This window comes from Macaca thibetana, chromosome 11 (assembly GCF_024542745.1).
Source record: "Macaca thibetana thibetana isolate TM-01 chromosome 11, ASM2454274v1, whole genome shotgun sequence".
Classification (NCBI taxonomy): domain Eukaryota; kingdom Metazoa; phylum Chordata; class Mammalia; order Primates; family Cercopithecidae; genus Macaca; species Macaca thibetana.
This window is the reverse complement of record NC_065588.1, coordinates 113,057,466-113,080,619: the sequence shown is the minus strand read 5'-3', so window position 1 is coordinate 113,080,619 and position 23,154 is coordinate 113,057,466. Positions and strand designations below refer to the sequence as shown.

The 23,154-nt window shown below is 46.8% G+C and overlaps 2 protein-coding genes across 3 annotated transcripts in view; one reads left to right on the top strand and one right to left on the bottom strand.

Moving 5' to 3' along the window:
* The window catches only part of SPRING1 (SREBF pathway regulator in golgi 1), a 465,726-nt gene that overhangs the window by 329,424 nt on the left and 113,148 nt on the right, over positions 1–23,154 (top strand). The gene's annotated exons all lie outside the window — the stretch shown is intronic.
* The window catches only part of RNFT2 (ring finger protein, transmembrane 2), a 106,770-nt gene that overhangs the window by 2,931 nt on the left and 80,685 nt on the right, over positions 1–23,154 (bottom strand). The window contains exons 7-9 of the mRNA XM_050748065.1: positions 14,280–14,429; positions 12,229–12,294; positions 11,970–12,071 (exon numbers count right to left, since the gene is read on the bottom strand). Coding sequence (XP_050604022.1) covers positions 11,970–12,071; positions 12,229–12,294; positions 14,280–14,429 — 318 coding nt within the window. The remainder of the gene's footprint in view (positions 1–11,969; positions 12,072–12,228; positions 12,295–14,279; positions 14,430–23,154) is intronic.

Here is a 23,154-nt window from a genome sequence, read left to right as displayed (position 1 = left end):
GTGCTTTGAAGGCAACTGGAGAAATCTGAATATGTACCATATATTAAATAATATTTTATGTTAATTAAAAATTTCCTGGGTGGCCAGGCATGGTGGCTTACATCTGTAATCCAAGCACTTTGGGAAGCTGAGGCGGGGGGATCACCTGAGGTCAGGAGTTTGAGACCAGCCTGGCCAACATGGTGAAATCCCGTCTCTACTAAAAATACAAAAATTAGCCAGGCATGGTGGCACACACCTGTAGTCCCAGCTACTTGGAAGGCTGAGGCAGGAGAATTGCTTGAACCCAGGAGGGAGAGGTTGCAGTGAGCCGAGATCACGCCACTGCACTACAGCCTGGGCGACAGAGTGAGCTAGACTCCGTCTCAAAAAAAAAAAAAAAAAAAAAAAAAAAAAATGTCCTTGTTCCTGGGAGATGCACACTGAAGTATTTAGGGATGAAGAATCTAAATGTCTACCACTTACTCTTAACTGGTTTAGGGAAAAAAAAATTGATGTCAAAAAAAGGGCAAATGTAAAAAGTTAATGATCAGTAAATCTGGGTGAAGAATAGAAGAGTTTCATGCAACTTTTCTGCAGGTTTGAAATTTTTCAAAATGAAATGTTTGAGGAAAATGATAATATAAAAATCTAAACAAAAAGTTTTTTTAAAAGCAAAACCATAAAAAAGAAGCTGGGCACAGTGGCTCATGCTTATAACCCCAGCACTTTGGGAGGCCAAGGCAGGAGGATGGCTCGAGGCCAGAGACCAGCCTGGGCAACATGGTGAGACTTCCTCCACCCCCATGCCCCATGTCTCTACAAAAAGAAAAAATTAGCTGGGCATAGTGGCATGTGCCACCCCAACTACTCAGGAGGCTGAAGTGGTGGGAGGATCGCTTGAGCCCAGGAGGTTGAGGCTGTAGTGAGCTATGATCATGTCACTGCACTCCAGCCTGGGAGACAGAGTGAGACCTTGTGTGAAAAAATAAAAAATAATATAAAAAAAGAAGGCATTTGGAATAATGGCTGGCAAACAGTAAGTGCTCTGTAAGTGTTAGCTATTATTATAGTAATAATGATTATCTTATGTGTTTATTGTTTATTATCTGTCTCCCCATGCCAGTCTGTAAGCTTCTTGTAAACCCATTCATTCCGAGCATGGTGTACAGTGGGTGCCTAATTGTAGACAGCGCTCTGAAGGAGATTTCCGTGGTATTATGGAGATGTGTGACAGAGGGACCAGTTTGATCCAAGAGGTAGTCAAGGAAGGCTTCCTGGAGGTAGGGACACTTGGGTTAAAGCCTGAAGAACATTTAGCAGTTAACTGGGCAGAAGAGAGGGGATGGAGATAGAACATTCCAGACTGAAGGAAGCCTCCTGTGCAAAGCTCCTGAGATAGGAAGCTGTTTGAGGCACTTGAAGACAGCTGATGTGGCTGTAGTTGGGGGTGCAGGGGAGAGAGGGAGTGGGGAAAGAAGAGAAGTCCACACAGAGCCGCGAAGACTGTCCTGGATTCTCATCATGGTCTGGAGGGCGGGAACCAGGGGTCAGCAAGCCCCGCAGCTTATACAGATTCCCACTATGGCACCCAGTACCCTCTATGATGGCCCTTCTCCCATCCAGCCCCAGCCTTGCACCCTGGAGTAACTGATGTCATTGACATGCCACATGACCTTCAACCCAAGGCTTATTCACAGCCTTCCAACAAACTTTAGTATCACCCTGGGATGCCCTTTCTCCATCTTGACCAGCTGTGTGCTTGCCCAGTTCTTTTGGAAGATTCAGTCAAGCAATCACATCTCCCCTGTTTTATGATGTTGCCCCAATTCCATCCTGTTACTGTCTCCTGCAAATGTAAGTACTGATCGCGTCTTCTCTCCTATGCTATTCTTCCTGGTGAAAACCCTTCTCAAAGCATTGCATGACACTTCTGGAATTATTTGCAAATTCATCTGATTGTTCACTAGATTAAGAGCTTTCTCTCTCTCTCTCTCTCTCTCTATATATATATATACACACACACACACATATATACACACACACACACACACACACACACATATATATATATATATTTTTTTGAGACAGGGTCTTGCTCTGTCGTCTAGGCTTGAGTGTAGTGGTGCGATCACAGCTCACAGCAGCCTTGATCTCTTGATCTCCTGGGCTTGAGCGACCCTCCTGCTTCCACCTCCCAAGTAGCTATGACTATAGGCATGTGTCACCATGCCTGGCTAATTTTTAAATTTTTCTGTGGAAATGGAGTCTCACTCTGTTGCCCAGGCTGGTCTCAAACTCCTGGCTTCATGTGATCCTCCCACCTTGGCCTCTCAAAGTGCTGGGATTACAGGTGTGAGCCACTGTGCCCAGCCACTGGATTGAGAGCTTTCTGAGGGCAGAACCTGGTTTTATGCTGAGTACGGTTCTTGCTCAGATGCTCAGTAAATACCTGTTGACGAACCGAATGGGATTTAACTATGCTACCCTGGACGAAAGAGGTACTTACATGTGAGAATGCAACACAACCCCTGTTCACATAAACTTGAGTTAGGTGAATGGGAAATAGTCATGAAATTTAGCAGTTTTTTCATTCATTCATTCAACATATTCATTGAGGCTCTCACACTTCTAATTTAATAGTTCTCAGATGTTCTGGTGCCAAGACCCCTTTATATTTTTAAAAAACACTGAAGACCTCAAAGAACTTCTGTCTATGTGGTTTAAATTTGTCTATATTTACAAATCTAGAAATATTAGAAATACTTAGAAATAGAGGCCGGGCGCGGTGGCTCAAGCCTGTAATCCCAGCACTTTGGGAGGCCGAGACGGGCGGATCACGAGGTCAGGAGATCGAGACCATCCTGGCTAACACGGTGAAACTCCATCTCTACTAAAAAAAATACAAAAAACTAGCCGGGCGAAGTGGCGGGCGCCTGTGGTCCCAGCTACTCGGGAGGCTGAGGCAGGAGAATGGCGTGAACCCGGGAGGCGGAGCTTGCAGTGAGCTGAGATCCGGCCACTGCACTCCAGCCTGGGCGACAGAGCCAGACTCAGTCTCAAAAAAAAAAAAAAAAAAAAAAAAAAAAAAAATACTTAGAAATAGAAATGGAGACATATTTAAAACATAATGGCCAGGCATGGTGGCTCATGCCTGTAATCCCAGCACTTTGGGAGGCCAAAGCAGGCGGATCACAAGGTCAGGGGTTCAAGAACACCCTGGCCAACACTGCGAAAGTCCATCTCCTATAAAAATACACAAATTAGCTGGGCATGGTGGCATGTGCCAATAATCCCAGCTACTCGGGAGGCTGAGGCAGGAGAATTGCTTGAACCGTGACCCGGGAGGTGGAGGTTGCAGTGAGCTGAGATCATGCCACTGCACTCCAGCCTGGGCTACAGAGTGAGACTCCATCTCAAAACCAAAACCAAAACAAAACAAAAAAAACCCATAATACACAAGCACATATTCATGAGCCACCAGAGTGATGACCTCCTCACAGGCGATACAGCCTCTGGAAAACTCCACTGTACACTTATGAAAGAACTAGAGCAAAAAGGCCAATAATGTCTTAGTATTATTATATAAATGGTTTTGACCTCACAGACCCCCTGAAAGGAACCCCCAGGGGTACCCTGGCCACACTTTGGGAACCACTGTTCTAACTGCTTAGTCAACATCTGCCCTGCCCTCTAGGTGGTAAACATCATGAGGGCAGCCATGTTGTTATCGTACTCCTACTGTCCAGCCCTGAGCTGGCATAGAGTAGGGGCTCTGTCAATGGAGAGGACAAATGAATGGGAATGCAGATGACAAATGGCCAAACAGGAAAGTCTAGCGATACTAGGGTGATAAAGGCCCGGTCCCTGCCCTCCAGGAGCTCACAATCCCTTCCTCAGAGAAATGGGAGGACAGAATCTGGTGTCAAATGAAAAGGTTCAAAAAACCAGGTCTACCCAGGGCCCAGCGGAGGAGTTCATGGCTGTGAGCTGCCTCCAGCATGTGGAGAAAGGGATGAACGTCTACAGAGGAAGGGGGAGGAAGAAGGAGACTTTCTCAGCTGGGAAGGATAGGATCAGGTGGATTGATGGGCAGTGGGGAAGGCAGGTGGCCCTGGATTGTTTTTTTGTTTGTTTCTTGGGTTTTCTTTTCTTTTTTTTTTTTTTGAGACAGGGTCACACTCTGTCACCTGGGCTGGAGTGCAGTGGTGTGATTATGGCTCACTGCAGCCTCGACCTTCCAGGGCTCTAGCGATCCTCCCACCTCAGCCTCCTGAGTAGCTGGGACTACAGGCATGCACCACTGCACCCAGCTAATTTTTGTATTTTTTGTAGAGTTGGGGTCTTGCTATGTTGGCCAGGCTGGTCTCAAACTCCTGGGCTCAAGCGATCCAGTCACCTCAGCCTCCCAAATTGCTGGGATTACAGGTGCAAGCCACTGTGCCCAGCTGGCCTTGGATTGTTAACCACCCCCTGGTTGTGCCTCCCAGAGCACAGAGTTGGGGTTAAACCAATCACCTCACCCTCACCCCAAATTCTATCCACATGCCCCAGGTCTTGCCCAAAGATCCAGAGCAGGCAGGTGGGGGCTTGGGACAAGAGCCTACAATCACAGGAGCCAGCCCCAATGTGAAAGAAGAGGCTTTGAGTGGGAGAGGCGCATTTCTTGACCTAGCACTTTGTGTTCACTGTGAGCTGAGAAAGAAGGAAGCAGCCAGGCCTGGGTCCGGGGGGATGGATGCAGGTGAGGAGGAGAACAGGCAGTCATGAGCCACTACCCCTTATAAAACATAAACACGCCAGGCACGGTGGCTCATGCCTGTAATTCCAAAACTTTGGGAAGCCAAGGTGGGTAGATCACTTGAGGCCAGGAGTTCATGACTAGCCTGGCTACCATGGCAAAACTCCGTCTCTACTAAAAATGCAAAAATTAGCTGGGCATGGTGGTGGGTGCCTGTAATCCCAACTATTCGGGAGGCTGAGGCAGGAGAATCGCTTGAACCTAGGAGGCAGAGGTTGCAGTGAGCCAAGACCATGCCGCTGCACTCCAGCCTGCGTGACACAGAGAGACTCAGTTTTAAACAAACAAACAAACAAAAAAATAAAGTAGGAACACGACACCAGGCCCTGCCAATGTTCTTCATGTGCATAATTGCACCCCAGTCTCATAACAGCAAACAGACAGGTCAGTGAGACTCAGAGATGTGTACCTTGGGTGCACAGCTAAGTTGCAAACAGTTGTTAAGTGGCAGGGTTGGAATCCAACCTCGGGCATGTGAGAGGCAGATTTCCATTATGGACCCCAGTATCCCCTTCTGGTATGCATAGCCTCATGCATCCCCTTCCCTTAAGTAAGGGTGGCGCCTAGTGACCTGCTTCCAACCAGCAGGATACAGTGAAGGTGATGGGATGTCCCTTCTGGGATTAGGTTACAAAAGACTGTGACTTCCAGAACTCAGGGTATCTACTGGCCACAAGAGCCAGGGAGGAACTGAGGCCTCCAGTCCCACAGCCCATGAGGAACGGAATCCTACCAGCAACCACATGGTGGAGCTTGGATGCAGCTCCTTCCCAAGTTGAGCCAGGAGATGACCACAGCCCTGGCAATACCTTGACTGCAGCCTGTGAGAGGCCCTTGGCAGAGGACACAGCTAAGTTGTACCTGGATCCTTTTTTTTTTTTTTTTTTTTTTGAGACAGTCTTGCTCTGTCGCCCAGATTAGAGTGCAGTGGCATGATCTTGACTCACCGCAACCTCTGCCTCCCGGGTTCAAGTGACTCTCCTGCCTCAGCCTCCTGAGTAGCTGGGACTACAGGTGTGCGCCATCATGCCTAGCTAACTTTTGTATTTTTAGTAGAGACCGGGCTTCACCATGTTGGCCAGGCTGGTCTCGAACTCCTGACCTCAGGTGATCCACCTGCCTCGGCCTCCCAAAGTGCTGGGATTACAGGTGTGAGCCACCACACCCAGCCTTTTAATTTTTTTGAGACAGGGTCTCCCTCTGTCACCCAGGCTATGGTGCAGTGGCGCAATCTTGGCTCACTGCAGCCTCCGCCTCTTGGGCTCAGGCAATCCTCTCACTTCAGCCTCCTGAGTAGCAGGGACCACAGGCGTGCACCACCACACTCGGCTAATTTTTGTATTTTTTGTAGAGATGGGGTCTCGCTATGTTGTTCAGGCTGGTCCTGAACTTCTGGTCTCAAGCAATCTGCTCACCTTGGCCTCCCAAAGTGCTGGGATTTCAGGCATGAGCTACCATGCCCGGCTTGTGCCTGGATTTTTGACCCACAAAAACTGTGAGATAATAAACATTTGTTGCTTTAAGCCACTGAGTTTTGGGGTAACTTGTTATACAACAATCGATAACTGATACAAAAAGCATCTGACTTTGTAGTGAAAACTCTTACTCATTATAGAGAATCTGGGAAAGGATGTTTGAAGCATTTAATTATGAAAAAATGACATAACTGAAAATGTGGTTACTACCAGACAGGACACACACACACACACACACACACACACACACACACACACAGACACAGACCCCTAACCTCAGATCCTCTTCAATCACACAAACCAGGCCAACCATGTCCAGACAGAATTACACACTAATACTGAATATCGGTATAATACGCTATGATTTTCAAAACCCATATACAGCCCTATACATCATCTCATATGACTCTATTAAAATATCCTACAAGTTGCCCAGCAGCTTGTCAATCTTGGGTGACAGATGACATGGAGGGTCAGGGTCACAGTGAAATGCACTGCTCAGGGTTACAGAGTTAGTGCCTAGGATATTGCCGGTGCTCAATAAGCCCTCGAAGCATAGATGACTGGATGGAGGAGTCAGAGGCAGGTGTCAAGAACTCTGATCCCAGCTCAGCCATTCATTCATTCCAAGGAGGCAATGTGCACAGGCCTGGCTGGACACAGCAGGGACTATTCCCAGGAATTTATGGAAAAAGTGCTCTGATCTTTTAATACAGCCCTGGGGACATCTCAAAGCCCGAGGCCACGCCTTGTGGAATGGGCACGGCCAATTGCATCAAAGGCTCTGGATTTGAATCCTGGTGTGACTGAAGAACAACGGGACCTCAGGCAAGTCCATCCCTTTGTTTTTCTAAGCCTGAGTCTTTGTCTCTATTAAATAGGGTTATTATTTCCCTCCCAAAGTGTCTGTGAGGATGGGGACAGATAAGGCCTATAAAGCATGAAGTATGAAGAACTTGTAAGCACAAAATCAACAGGAGTCACCATTCTCTTGCCCTCTTTCCTTCATATCATAAAACATGCAAAAAAACCAAACTCACAGTGACCAAGAATTGGAGGACAGTTCATTCTCTAAATGCACTCTCACTCTTCAATTCGGCAAAGGATCCTTTTAAATAAACCAAGCCTCTCACTTGGTGTTCAAACTGCCCTTTCCCTAGCTCCCAGTAGCCTGTCAAAGGGCACACCATAAATACTTGCAGAGTGCCTGACTGGGCAAGTGCGCTCGCTGAGCAGACAGTTCTTACCTCAGGACATGCTCAGTGTCTGCCTCACTAGCTTCGATTAACAATCTGTTCCTGAGCCCTAGCTCAGGGGGTAGTGGAAGGAGTGAGAGTGACATATTGAGCTTCATTTGATGAATCTTTAAAGGGGAGACAAGGTGTGGCTTTAGCCTAGTGGGCCCCTTCCTTCCTCCCTCCCTCCCTCCCTCCCTTCCTTCCTTCCACATATCCATTCACCCACCCACCCACCTATATACCCACCCATCTGTCCATTCATTTGCTCATCCACACTGTCACTCACCCACTTATACCTCTATCTACCCACGTTTAACTCACCCACCCACTCCTCCACTTGGACACCATTCCATCCATCCGTCCATTTGTCCATCCATCCTATTTACCCACTCATCTGTCCATCCATCTGCCCATCCATACAGTCACTCACCCACTTATACCTCTATCCACCTACCTTTCATTCACCCACCAACTTCTCTACTTGGCCACCGTCCAATTCCCATTCATCCACCCATCCACCCACCCACCCACCCATCCATCCATCCATCCAATTTACTCACCCATCTGTCCATCCATTTGCCCATCCATCCAGTCACTCACCCACTTATACCTCTATCTATCTACCTTTCACTCACCCACCAGCTTCTCTACCTGGCCACCATCCAATTCCATCCATCCACCCATTCATCCATCCATCCATCCATCCATCCTATTTACCCACACATCTGTCCATCCATTTGCCCATCCACACAGTCATTCACCTATTTACATCTCTATCTACCCACCTTTGTACTCACTGACCCATTCCTCCACCTGGCCACCATCCTATCCATGCATCTACCCATCCCATTCATCCATCCATCCATCCATCCACCCACCCACCCATCCATCCATCCATCCATCCATCCATCCACCCACCCACCCCATCCATCCATCCAGGGGGGGGGGGGGGGGGGGGGGGGGGGGGGGGGGGGGGGGGGGGGGGGGGGGGGGGGGGGGGTCCATCCATCCATCCATCCATCCATCCATCCACCTACCCATTCATCCTATTAATCTAAACATTCATCCAACCATCCCATCCATCCATCCATCCATCCATCCATCCATCCATCCATCCATCCATCCATCCATCCTTCCATCCATCCATCCAATATTTACTGAGACAATACTGTGGCTCCGCTGCTAAACAAGACAGACATGGCATCTGCTCTCATGTTGCTTGTGATTTGGCAGAAGGGAGACAGACCTTGCCCATCTAACTACCCAATGAACTATCTAGTTAACAATTGGAATAAGTGCTAAGAAGGAAAAACAGACATCTATGAGACCATATAGCTGGGGAGGCGACTAGTCTGGGGGAAGCAGAGTCAGGAAAGGCTTTATGGAGGAAGCAACATTGAAGCTGAGTCATTCATTCATTTGTTCATTCATTCAATGCTTTTAGGAATCAGCATGGCCATTTACCTGTGTGAATCATCTCTGCCTTTCCAGGCCTAGCTCACAGCAGCAGAGCAAGACTAAAATGTGTGCCTGGCCTGGTCATATGTACAGTCTTCAACCAGCATTGGGTGTGGCTGTTACTCCTAGATCTGGGACAATGGGTGTCTTCTCTGACCCCTTCAAGAATTTCTAATCCAGCTGTGGGAAGACATAATGGTATCAGGAGAAGAATGGAGGAGAGACAAACAGACTGAGGCTTAGAGAGCTTGTCAGACTTTCACCTTGACATCATGTTCAAATTGTCCCTGCTACCAAGAAGGAACTACAGATGGCTCTGAAGCATGTGAAAAGATGCTCAACCACGCTCATAATTAGGGAAATGCAAATTAAAACTGCACTGAGATACCGTTTGTCACCTGTCAGATTGGCAGAGCTCAAAAGAGGCTTGGTAACGCTGTGTGTTGGTAAGGGAGGGAGCAAGAGGCTGTGTCATACTACACACTAGGAGCATAAGTGGATACACTCTTTACAGAGGGCAGTTTAGCAATAACTGTCAAAACTGTGTACCCTCTGACCCAGTAATTCTGTCGCTAGGAATTTCTCCTACCAAGAGCTCATGTGTGTGTGAAATGGGATGCATGCCCATAAGAGCTAATATTTATTGAACCCTAACTATGCGCCAGAAGCAGTTCTAAATGCTTCCCTTGAATTAACCTTTAATCAACATGATGGTCCCAGGTTGGTGCAATTGATCTCCCCATTCTGGATCACTCATGACAATCTTATTTGTAATAACAAAAGATTATCAGCTACTAACTGCCTATCAATAGAAGAATGGTTAAACAAACTGTGCTCTATCCATAAAATGGCACGTTATGCAGCTATAAAATAGGACAAGGAGCAATCTCTAAGATAGAGTTTTAAGTTAAAAAGGAAGGTGCACCGGCCAGGCGCGGTGGCTCAAGCCTGTAATCCCAGCACTTTGGGAGGCCGAGACGGGCGGATCACGAGGTCAGGAGATCGAGACCATCCTGGCTAACACAGTGAAACTCCGTCTCTACTAAAAATACAAAAACTTAGCCGGGCGAGGTGGCAGGCGCCTGTAGTCCCAGCTACTCGGGAGGCTGAGGCAGGAGAATGGCGTGAACCCGGGAGGCGGAGCTTGCAGTGAGCTGAGATCCAGCCACTGCACTCCAGCCTGGGTGACAGAGCGAGACTCCGTCTCAAAAAAAAAAAAAGGAAGGTGCAGAAAACAATAGGTAGAATGTACTATAACTTATGTTTTTTTTAAAAAAAGATATGTTTGTGTGTATAAATACATACACACATATACATACATATGGTGACAGGCCTCCTTTTTATATCTTTCAACGATTTTTTTTTAAATAAACTTTTTATTTTTGAATAATTTAAGGTTTCCAGAAAAGTTGCAAAGATAGAACGGAAAATCCCAGTACACCCCTCACTGGGTTTCAGTTTCCCCTAATGTTATCATCTTGCATTACCGTGGTACATTTGTCAAAGCTAAGAAACCCACGTTGATATGTTACTATTAACTCCGCTCCAGACTCTATTCGGATTTCACCAAACCCATTTTCTACTAATGTCCCTTCTCTGTTCTGGGATCCAACCCAGGTCCCAGAATGTGTTTAGTCATCACGTCTCTTTAGTCTTCCTTTTGAATGTTGATTCATGCAAATATATTATCCATTTAAAAAGAAATACAATTGAACATGAAAAACAACCTTCCCCTTCCAAATCTCCAAACAGCAATAACAACAACAACAAAAATGCTTGCCGATGTTAAAAAGGAACCCACCTTCTATCCCCGACCCCTAAGCCTTTCCATGCCTTTTGGTCTCCAGGCTATGCCTCCTCCAAAAACCCTTCCCAACCTGGAGCTCATCGCTGTCTGCCCCGGTCCCCCGAGACACTGCATGAATCTCTCTTACACAGCACTTCTCACTGCCTGCCTTGCTTCACAGTTATTTATGTAAGTGTCTGTCTCCCAGCGGAGACTGTGAGCTTCCAGAGGAGGGGACGGGATCTGCGGGATCTGCGTGCCCTCTGCCTCTCCTTCCTGGTGTCAGATAGGATGCTTTGACCCCAATACACATTTGCTGAATTGACACCTAGTCCCTGATGTCAGGAGGAGGAGGAGGGACGCATTTAGGGAGTTAAAAGGAACAGACCAGCACTTACGACTGTGGGCTGGTGACCCACGCCTAATGAAAACAAATGGTAATAATAATTATACGGATAACAAGCATAATTCTATCAACTTCTATGGTTGAATAAGCGAAATCTAGCTCTTTCCATGGATGATCTACTTTAATCATAATAATAGCTCTATGAAGTAGCTGTTATTATTATGTCCTTTTTTTCTTTGAGATGTAGTCTTGCTCTGTTGTCCAGGCTGGAGTGCAGTGGCATGACCTCAGCTCACTGCAACCTGCACCTCCCAGGTTCAAGCAATTCTGCCTCAGCCTCCAGAGTAGCTGGGACTACAGGTGTGTGCCACCATGCCTGGCTAATTTTTGTAGTTTTTTTTTTTTAAGTAGAGACAGGGTTTCACCATGTTGGCCCGGCTGCTCTCGAACTCCTGAACTCAGGTGATCTGCCTGCCTCAGCCTTCCAAAATGCTGGGATTACAGGCGTGAGCCACTGCCCCTGGCTACTATGATATCCATTTTAGACATGAGAAACACCAAGGCTCAGAGAGACAGTGACTGACCCATGGGGGGTCAAGAATGCTGCTGAAATTCACATGCAGGATATTGTGATGTTACACTATACTGAATTTGGCATGTCTACATTTTGCTAAGGAAACCAAGGCTCAGAGAGGTGAAATAACGTGCCCAAGTCCACCCAGCTACTAAGAGGCAGAGGTGAGATTGAAACCCAGGTCTGGCTGACTCTGGTCTTAACTGGATTGCTCCCCAGAGACCCATGCCAGAGACCCAAGGACTGCCCATGGGGAAGGGTCCTGCTCTCCCCAGCCTCAGTCTCCAATGGTCCCGCCTGAGCCCCGCTCACCTGGCACAGGAGAATCAGAGGCTCTCGGAACTCGGCCTGACAAATGGCACAGATGTCACCGGCTTCTGTGCACTGCTGCCCAGTGGCTCGGACTCCATAGTTCTGTTTGAGGGAGGGGAGAGGCAAATATAGCTATGGACACTCTTGGGAGCCATGCCCTCAGGAGCACTGTGATATCTGTGGGCTGAGGAAGGGGCCACTGCTGTTTCCAGCTCCTAATTCCCCATACTTCAGTGGGGACCACCTGAAGCCAACTCACCTGAGAGGTGCAGAGAAGCTTCAGGGCTTTCCTAACTCCGCCCACGCGTCCACAGATGTCGAAGGACTGAAAGGAGAGCAGGGTGGTGGCTGAAAAGTACCCAAGGATCTCTCGTAACCCCTGCATAATCACCTCACCCCATCCCCTCACCCTCCATCCATTTTTGATTCAGAACATTTTTAGGGCCCCTCTTCCCATTTGCACTTCTTCCTTCCCAACAGTGTTGCATGGCTTTTGTCTTGCTGCCTAACATCAACAGTTTCCCCTGCTACCTAGGCCAGAATAGCAAATATATAGCACATATAGTGCCTATTTCCCCTCCCAAGCCCAGGGCAGGCATTGCTAATCGATCACAGCACTCTTACTCTGAGCACAGCCCACCCTGATAACCCTTCTCCATCTAGCACTCCGGTCAGCCACTGTGTTGATCAGAACCAGCAAGTAATCAGTACGCCCCAATGGCTGATACTGCGTGGATTGCCTGGCCAGTCCTGCTGGAAGGAAGGAGAGAGAAGAACTCATGCATCCTCCCAGGATTCTCTAAAGCTAGAAATGGAGAGCCAAAGAGAAAAAGAAGGATGTACGGATTTTTAGGGGGTAAAAAATCCTCTGATTTGTACTAATGATGAAAAGAAAAGCACTGCATACTAATTTGAGGAGTTGAGGGTGTGCAATTTAGCACGGATACTATTTTTGAGGTAAGAGAGATAGAAAACATTCAGTAGAAGTGTGGTTGGGAGCTTTTGGCTTTAGAGGCTGCCTGCCTGGGTTCAATGCTTGTTCTGTTGTCTTTACCTGAGTGATCTTGGGCAAGTAACCTCAGTTTCTAACCTCCCTGAACCTCAGTTCCTTACCTTGTAAAATGGGAATAATGGGGGCCAGGTGGGGTGGCTCATGCCTGTCATCCCAGCACTTTGGGAGGCTGAGGCGTGTGGATCACTTGAGGTCAGGAGTTTGAGACCAGCCTGGCCAACATGGTGAAACCCCATCTCTACTAAAAATACAAAAATTAGCCAGGTATAGTGGTGAATGCCTATAATCGCAGCTACCAAAGAGGCTGAGGCATGAGAATCGCTTGAACCCAGGAGGCGGAGGTTGCAATGAGCCGAGATTTTGCCACTGCACTCCAGCCTGGGCAACAGAGCGAGACTCGGTCTAAAAAAAAAAAAGGGAGTAATAATAGTATGTACCTTGAAGGGTTTGTGAAGATGACTATTGGAAAGAATATCATATGGTGAGCTTCATAGGTGAGAAATTAGGGTAGATTAAACCAGAAAAAATACTGATACATGTTACAATGTGGATGAACCTCAAAAATACAATGTTAAATGAAAATGCCAGACACAAAAGGGCACCTATTACATGATTCTGTTTATATGAAACATTCATAATAAGTATACTGATAGAGACAGAAAAAGAAGATTTGTGGTTGCCAGGGTCTGTGGGAAGGGGAGGTTGGAAGAATGGGGAGTGACTGCTTAATGGGTACAAGGTTTCTTTTCAGGGTGATGAAAATGTCTTGGAACTAGACAGAGGTGGTGGTGGTTGCGTGACATTGTGAATCCGCTCAATGTCATTTAATTGTACACTTTAAAATAGTTACTGGAGGCTGGGCGAGGTGGCTCACGCCTGTAATCCCAGCACTTTGGGAGGCAGAAGTGGGCAGATCACTTGAGGTCAGGAGTTCAAAACCAGCCTGGCCAACATGGTGAAACCCCGTCTCTACTAAATATACAAAAAATTAGCTGGGCGTAGTGGTGGCTACCTGTAGTCCCAGTTATTTGGGAGGCTGAGGCAAGAGAATCACTTGAACCCGGGAGCAGAGGTTGCAGTGAGCCAAGATTGCGCCACTGAACTCCAGCCTGGGCAACAGAGTGAGACTCTATCTCAAAACAGTTCGTGGTTAATTTCATGTCGTGTGAATTTTCCCTCAATTAAAATAAATAAAGAAATAAATCAGCATGGGTGCTCTAGGCTCCCCCAGGGCCCCCTGAGGCCTTACTGAATGGGGTCCTCCTTAGGCTGGCCCTCCAGCCTTGGGGCCACCTCACCTTGCAGAGGCTGTAGAGAACGATCAGGACCCCTCCCAGGAAGTAGCTGTTGGAGGAGTCGTCACCCATGATGTATTTGTACCACAGCTGGATGGGGACAAGGGATCGGAACAGCTGGCTCAGCTCCTCGATGACCAGATAGAACTTTCCCTGCAACCACACGGAGAACATCAATTATTATTAGCAGTAAAGACCCAAAGGACCCGGCTGGGGGGCCCCCTGCCCCGGGTAGTGATGACATTCCAGGTCACAGGCAGGCCATTAATCAGCTCTGGAAAGCACTCAGGCCAGCTCCTAATGGGGCTGCGATATGGCCAGGGAGACGCGGCCCCTGCCCGCTGCCCTCACCCGCCACCCAGCAGCCCAGAAGATCAAAGTGCCCAGGATTGAGGATCGAGTTTCAGGGTAGAAGAAACTCTACACCTTCGGGCAGAGGGCTGGAGAGTGGGTCACCCTCTGGGTCTCGCAGCAGCTTGGAGGGCTCAAAGCCCAAGGTGGGGGCACAGTCCCTGCCCTCCGCATCCAGGCCATCCTCTTCTTTAGAGGGCTGACTTGAGCATCACAGCGACTGCTCTCAGGGGCCCAGGCAGGATGGGCACAGAATGCAGGTAAGCCCAGGCCATAAGGCCCAAAGCAGGGAGATACGTGCCCTTCCTAGCTCTACCACCTGCTCTCTTCCAAGGAGACAGGATGAATACCTAGTTGTGTTGAGAGAAAACAGGGGCCGGGTGTGGTGGCTCATGCCTGTAATCCCAGCACTTTGGGAGGCTGAGGCAGGTGGATCACTTAAGGTCAGGAGTTCGAGACCAGCCTGGCCAACATGGCGAAACCCCAACTCTACTAAAAATACAAAAATTAGTAGCTGGGCGTGGTGGCGCACCGGTAATCCCAGCTACTCAGGAGGCTGAGGCAGGAGAATCGCTTGAACTTGGAGGCGGAGGTTGCAGTGAGCCAAGATCACACCACTGTATTTTGGCCTGGGCAACAGAGTGAGACTCCATCTCAAAAAAAAAAAAGAACACGACTTAGGTACTCACACTGGGCTGGGATTGAACCTGACCTTGCTGGATGTTCATGACCCTTAGTTTCCCCATCGACAGAGTGGGAATCAGAACTCCCACCTTACGGGGTTGCTTTGAGGATTAAAGGAGATGAACAGGATAAGCACCTAGCATTATTCCTGGAGAAAAATCCTATTTATCTTCCTTCCCTTGGACAAGTCCCTCAAGCTTTCTGTGGCCTGTGTTGTGAAATGGAGATGAAAATAAGCCCACTCTGTAGTGTTGAATAAAGTTGAATACCTACCTCCTTTATGACCCAGCAACTCCAGTCTGAGCTATTTACCCGAGAGAAATGAAACATGTGTCCACATGTATGCCAATGCCCTTAGTGGCTTCATAAAATCCCCAAACTGGAAGCAGCCCAGACGCCCATCAGTGGAAGAACAGATAAACAAACGATCGTGTATTTATACAACAGGATACTGCCCAGCAATAAGAATACATGAATGCCTAACCTTTGCGATGACATGGGCGAATGTCACAAACATTATGTCGAATCAAAGAAGACAGTCATGGAAGAGTATTTGTTACATAATTCTGGTTTATACTAAGTCCTAGAATAGGTAACACTAATCTGAGATAATAGAAATCAGATCCCTGGTTGTCTGGGGTAAGGGGTGGGGAGAACTGACTACAAGGAGGTATCAGGAAATTTTGGAAAGGGATAGAACGAGATATATATATATATATATATATATATATATATATTTTTTTTTTTTTTTTTTTTTGAGACAAGGTCTTGCTATGTTGCCCAGGCTGGAGTGCAGTTGTGCAACTATGGCTCACTGCAGCCTTGATCTCCCAAGTTCAAGCGATTCTTCCACCTCAGACTCCCAAGTAAATGGGACCACGGGTACACGCCACCACATCTGGCTAATTTTTTTGTATTTTTAGTAAAGACAGAATGTCACGATGTTGCCCAGGCTGGTCTCCAACTCCTGAGCTCAAGCAATCTGCCCCTCGTCAGCCTCCCAAAGTGCTGGAATTATTGGTGTGAGCTGCTGCACCTGGCCTAGAAATATGAAATATTTTATATCTTGATTGGGATGGGGGACACATGGGTGTGCACATTTGCCAAAACTAATTGAAATATACACTCCTAATATACGCAATGTATTGTATTTAAATCCTGCTTCTATAAAGCTGATTAAATCAAACAAACAACCCTGCCCCAAGCATCCATATCTGTAAAAATATGAATAATCTTTACGCCAACAATTTTATGTCTGGCAATTTACCCTAACAAAATAATCAGAGATATGTGCAAAGATGTGCCTATAAGAATGGTCACTATAGCATTCTTTGTAATACTAAAGAAAAAAAAGAGTAACAAACAAGATGTACAAAAAAGAGGGTCTGATTATGTTAGAGATCTGTAAAGGAAAGCCATACAGCCATTAAAAATGTATCCTGAAGAAATAGCAACTTCATGGTGAAGAAAGCAAACATACATCATATTATTCAGGTGATAAAGGTTAACATCCCCAGTGAGAAGTCATTTTGACATCCTGAACCCTCTGACATGATGTCCTGAAAAGACACAGTATCACTTCTGTGGTATTGTCGCCAAAACTCATCAACGAATTCTAATCTAATCATGAGAAAACAAGAGACAAATCCAAGAGACATGGATCTCTCTCTCTCCTTTTTTTTTTTTGGTTTTGTAGAGAGATGAGGTCATGCTGTGTTGTCCAGGCTGGTCTCAAACTCCTGGGCTCAAGGGATCCTCCCACCTCAGGCTCCCAAAGTGCTGGGATTATAGGTATGAGCCATTGCACCTGGCCCCGAGTTGAAGGGGCCCAACACTCTTGAAAAATGTCAAGATCATGAGAGACAAAGAGAAGACCAAGGAATGTGAAGTTGGAGCGAATTAAGGAGACATGACAAGTAATGCAACATGGGATCTTGGATTCAATCCTATTCTCTCTCTCTCTCTTTTTTTTTTTTTTTTTTTTTTTGAGACGGAGTCTCCGCTCTGTCGCCCAGGCTGGAGTGCACATGACTCAAAGCTCCGTAATTCTCCTGCAACATGGGCGCCGCCACCTCGCCCGGCTAAGTTTTTGTATTTTTTTTAGTATTTCAAGCCAGGATGGTCTATCTCTCTCTGATCTCTCTTGGCCTCCCAAAGTGCTTTTTTTTTTTTTTTTTTTTTTTTTTTTTTTTAGACAGAGTCTTGCTCTTTCACCCAGGAAGGCTGGAGTGCAGTGGTACAATCTCAGCTCACTGCAACCTCCGCCTCTCAGGTCAAGCAATTCTTCTGCCTCAGGCTCCCAAGTAGCTGGGATTACAGGTGCACACCACCACGCCTGGCTAATTTTTGTATTTTTAATAGAGATGGGGTTTCACCACGTTGGCCAGGCTGGTCTCGAACTCCCGACCCCAGGTGATACACCTACTTCGGCCTCTCAAAGTGCTAAGATTACAGGCATGAGCCACCGCGCCCAGCCCTGATTCAATCCTATACTGTAAAAAAAAGTCAATAGGCCAGGTACAATGGCTGACGCCTGTAATCCCAGCACTTTGGGAGGCTAAGGTGGGAGGATCCCTTGAGCCCAGGAGTTCAAGACCAGCCTGGACAATATAGAATGACCTTGTGTCTACAAAAAATCAAAAGATTATCTGGGAGTGGTGGTGAGTTCCTGTGGTCCCAGCTACTTGAGAGGCTGAGGAACGAGGATGACTTGAGCCCAGAAGTTCGCGGCTGCAGTGAGCTATGATTGTGCCACTACACTCCAGCCTGGGTGACAGAGTAAGACCCTGTCTCAAAAACAAAAAACAACAATAAAAATTGAAAAACAAAATAATGTCAATGGGGCAACTGGCAAAATGTGAATAAGGTCTTTAGTTTAGTTAATAGTAACAGTATTGATGTTCATTTCCTGCCCTTGCTAATTGGACTCTGGTATATCAGATATCAACATTAGGGGAAGAGGAGTGAAGGGTATATGGGAACTCTCAGTATTACTTTTGCAACTTTTCTTTAAGTCTAAAATTATCTCAAAATTAAAAGTTAAAAAAGAAATCATCCTGATGAAAGATATCATTTGACCCAAGCAAATGCTCAATTATTGTTCCAAATGGAAATAATAGAGAATGCAAAAAAAAAAAAAAAAAAAAAAACTCATTCTCTTTGTGTTTTTCTGCTCTCTCCAGATTTTTTATACTGAGCATGTGATATGTTTAAATTAGAGGGGAAATGAGTCTGGATGTGGTGGCTCACACCTGTAATCCCAGCACTCTGGGAGGCCGAGGTGGGCAAATCTCTTGAGGCCAGGAGTTCAACACCAGCCTGGCCAACATGGTGAAATGCTGTCTCTACCAAAAATACAAAAAATAGCCGGGTTTGGTGGCATGTGCCTATAATCCCAGCTACGTGGGTGGCTGAGGTGTGAGAATAACTTGAACCCAGGAGGTAGAGGTTGAAGTGAGCCAAGATCACATCATATGCGTGGCATGTGGACAGAGACTTTATAGCCAGCCTCCTTTTATATTCCATCTTGATGGGCTGGGCACAGGTCACTCAGAAGAGGATTCGTTGGAGCACATATACCCACATCTACCAAGGACCAAGAAAGGGCGTCCAGTCATCACTCACCACCTGCCTGATTTTTGTGACTAGTTGGCCACCTCCAGCTGTGAGGTCATTGTTTCTCAAAGGGCCCTCCTTTCCCCTCCTGACTCCCACCAGTCCCTTAGTCCCAGAAACATCCCCTGGAGGGAAATGCTGGTTTCCCTCTGGAACCTTTGGGAAGATGGGGGTGATTGGAGAACAGAGATGTAGGGGGTGGCCACCATGCTTGTTTTACATGGACAAGGGCATGATGGATGCTGGACCAATGGACAGCAACTCAATGGCCAGGGCTAATCAAGCCCAGGATCTGCAGAATACCCATGATTTGAACTCTGATTTCCTGAACCACCCACCCTCAGCTGCCCCATGCTTTCCTCATGTCTCCCAAATTGCTCTCACCCAGGGTCTCTCAACTCTTGCATGTTCCATCTTACCCGGGACCAAATTGTCCAGCCTCTCTCAACTGCCAGTCTTGACCTGCTGTTTTTTTTGTTTTTTTTTTTTTCACTTAAAACATTGTGTTTTTTAGAGATGGGGTCTATGTATGTTGCCCAGGCTGGTCTCCATCTCTTGGGCTCAAGTGATCCTCCTGCCACCTTGGCTTCCTGAGTCCCCTGTAGGGACTACAGATGTGAGCTGTAGTCCCTACATGGGACTACATGCCTGGCCTTAACCTACTTTTGTCACTCTTCCCTACATTCAGCGCATCCCTATATAACTCTTCTTTCCTTCCTTCCTTACCTTTCTTTCTTCTACCCATCTGTGTTTCCTTTCTTCCTTCCCTCCCTTCCTGCCTCTTATCCATTGATGCTGTCTTCCCCCCCTTTCCTCTGCCCCTCCCTCCCTCGCCCGCTCCCTTTCTTCTTCCCTCCCTTCCTTGCTTTCATTTCTGGACACCTACTATGCACCAGACACAGTGCCAGGCTCTGGTGAAACTAAGATAACTAAGACCTCGTCTCTGCCATCAGGAAGCTTGCTACCCAATGAGGAAGACCATTACTAAGCAGACTACTGTAACACAGTGTGGTAGAACTCTGCACCATTACTAAGCAAACTACTGTAAAACAGTGTGGTAGAACTCTGCCAGAGGTAAATGGGAGGGAGCCCCAGAATTGAGGCATGGGATGTGGGGTGGGAAACTGATCAAGAAAGTCTAAGCGAAGTTATCTTTCCAGCCACCCAAAGTGTGATCCATGAACCAGCACCATCAGCATCACCTGGGAGCTGGTTAGAAATGCAGGCTCTTAGGCCTCACCCCAGACCTCCTGAAATAGAATGTACAATTTAATAAGGTCCCCAGGTGACCCGAGTGCACATCCGAGTTTGAGAAGCACTACTTTAATGGATGTCTAAGAGCCAAACTGGTGAAGACATGAGGGAAGGCAAGGGAGGAAGGGTGTTCCAGAGCCAAGAGGTGAAGGAAAAGATGGTTAATGGTCTGGGCACCATCTTGGTGGGCAGCCTCCTGCTTGGTCTGCCTGGTCTCATGACAGGTAAGGACACGGCTACCCCATGAAAGGTCCCTGTGTCTCTGGGAGCCCCTGCCTGCTGGCATCTGGCTGATTTTGGTCCCCTCTCTGTCCTTCCTTGTAGGCCAGTCTCAACAACCAGTCTGGCTTGGTGGTAAAGAGCACGGCCCCAGGAGCCAAAGAGGCTGGGATCAGACCCAGGATTGTCACCTGCCACCTTATGTTTAGTTTTGGTCACTGTCTTTGGATCTTCCAATTCTCAGGCCCCTTAGCTGCAGGCTGGTTTCTGGGCCAAATCCCAAACTTCCCACTTGCTACTGGGTGGCTCTGGAACAAGTGTTGGCAAACTTTTTCTACAAAGGACCAGGTAGTGAATACTTAGGCTTTGCAGGCCATAAGGTCTCTGGCGCTACTACTCACCTCTGTCACTGTAGTAGGAAAATAGCCTTGGACAACAGGTAAGTGAATGGGTGTGGCTGTGTTCCAATAAAACTTTATTTATAAAAACAAGTAGCAGGAGATATTTGGCCTGTAGCCTGTAGTTTTCTGACCTGTGGTCTGTTCTATCAGAATCTAGATAAGTCATGATGGGGATTCTAACACATCCCCAGGATTTCCCAGAAGGCTCTGATACCAGCTTCTTTGCCTGTCTTTCAGTTGCTTAATGACACTAAGCTCTTCCTTTGCAGATGGAATAGTGGTCCCTCTACTCTTTGCTGAGCTAACATCTATTCATCTTTTGTCACCGCCTACGAAAAGCCTTCTCTGACTCCTCTTTAACTGAATTAGGTGCTCCTGTTGTGTTCGCCCTTGAAGACTCCCCTAAATAACTCCTTTTTTTTTTTTTTTTTAGATGGAGTCTCACCCTGTTGCCCAGGCTGGAGTGCAGTGGCATGATCTTGGCTCACTGCAGCCTCCGCCTCCTGGGTTCAAATGATTCTCCTGCCTCAGACTCCTGAGTAGCTAGGATTACAGGTACCCACTGCCAGACCCAGTTAATTTTTTTGTATTTTAGTAGAGATGGGATTTCACCCTGTTGCCCAGGCTGGTCTCGAACTCCTGACATTAGGTGTTCCACCCGCCTCAGCCTCCCAAAGTTCTGGTTACAGGTGTGAGTCACCATATCCAGCCCCTACATCACTCCTTCAAAGCATTTTTCACAATATTAAAAAAATTATTTTACTGTCCATCCCTCCCACCTGACTGTGAGCCCCTTATGGGAGAAACTAATTTGGTTCTGGGTGTATTCCCAGCATCCAGCAGGTAGTAGGTGCTCATGTAACAGAGGAGACCTCTTGAAGCTGAAGATTCCATCCTCATTACTCAAGTCAACTTCCTACAGTTTGCTGATGGAGGAGAGTTGAAATGCTGAAGAGAGAATATCTCTTTATAAGCAAGCACTGATGTCACAGCAAATAAAATTAAGAGAGTGACAGCTTATGTGGTACCCCGTTAAAGGTAGCAATTAGCTGCCAGGGGGGTGGGCCACTTTGAAAAGGAGATCAAACCACCAAGGAAAACTGGGCATATCCCAGCAAAACCATCTCTCTCTAATTAAGCAGTTTTATAATTCCAGGTTTCTTAAGCATGTTATTTCTGACGACCACCAAATGGGATGTGTGGTTTCTCTGGGGCGTTAGAGAACAAGGAATCAGATTATGAGCTGTCTCGCCTCCCTGCCACCATGAAGGGGAAACAGTAGCAATTGTTGCAGGACGTGCTTGGGCATGGATGGTTCTCTGCTTTGATTCAGATAAAGGGGGCGGGAGTGTTGAGTTGGGAAGGCAGATTCTATTCCAACTTCCTCACTGCCAAGATGAGGGGTGGGACAAGAAGAGAAATGGGAAATATCGAAACAACAGAGGGCTGGCTCCAGAAGCGGGTGGGAAATGAAGGAGAGTAGGATGCTGAGAAACAGAAGAAATGAACAGAGAGGAGAATTTTTTAGAAGAACACACCAACGTGGGAAAGATGATTTGAAGACTTACGGGAGTGGGGAGGAAGGGAGGAGAGACGTAATCAGGTATCTGTCAGCAGCTTCAATGTATGAAAAATGCACAGAGATGAAACCTTTTTTTTTTCTGTATCAAGATGAATAATGACTATTTATACAGCTTTGCCTGTTTACAAATCTCTTTCATACAAATTTTTTCATCTGTGGAGGCAGGACAGCCTAGTGGTTTAAAGGCATAGGATTTGGGATTCTAAGGTCAGATCTATCACCTACTAAATCGGTTGATTTGGCACAATAATTTAACTTCTACGTCCCTCAGTTTCTTCATCTGTAAATGGGGTTGAATACACACACACGTTCATACATATATACACACATACATATAGATATGCATGCAGTGGTGTGCTGGCAAGCTAGGTCTCTGGGGGAAAGAAAAGGCCCTAATTTGTGTTTGCCAGTTTCTGTGGTGTAAATGTTCTCACAAGGCCAACTTCAAGCTACCAATGATTTAACAACTGTTTGCAAATTTCCTGAAAATTTAACCATTGGCTCTCACATGTCAGTAAAACCTGTATTCAACACACCGAGGTGATCTTATGATTAAATAAGCCAATAAATCTAAAACACAGGTACATGAGAAGGGCCCAGTACATGATATAGCTATTACTGGCCCTCATGATAATCCAGAAATGTGGCCATTATGTTATTGCTGCCCTATTTTAGAGATGAGAAAATGCAGGTTCAAAATAACTAAGGCGAACTAGAATTAAGGCAGAAGGGATATCTGGGACTTCCAAGCCTAGGCCTTAAGAGATCAGGA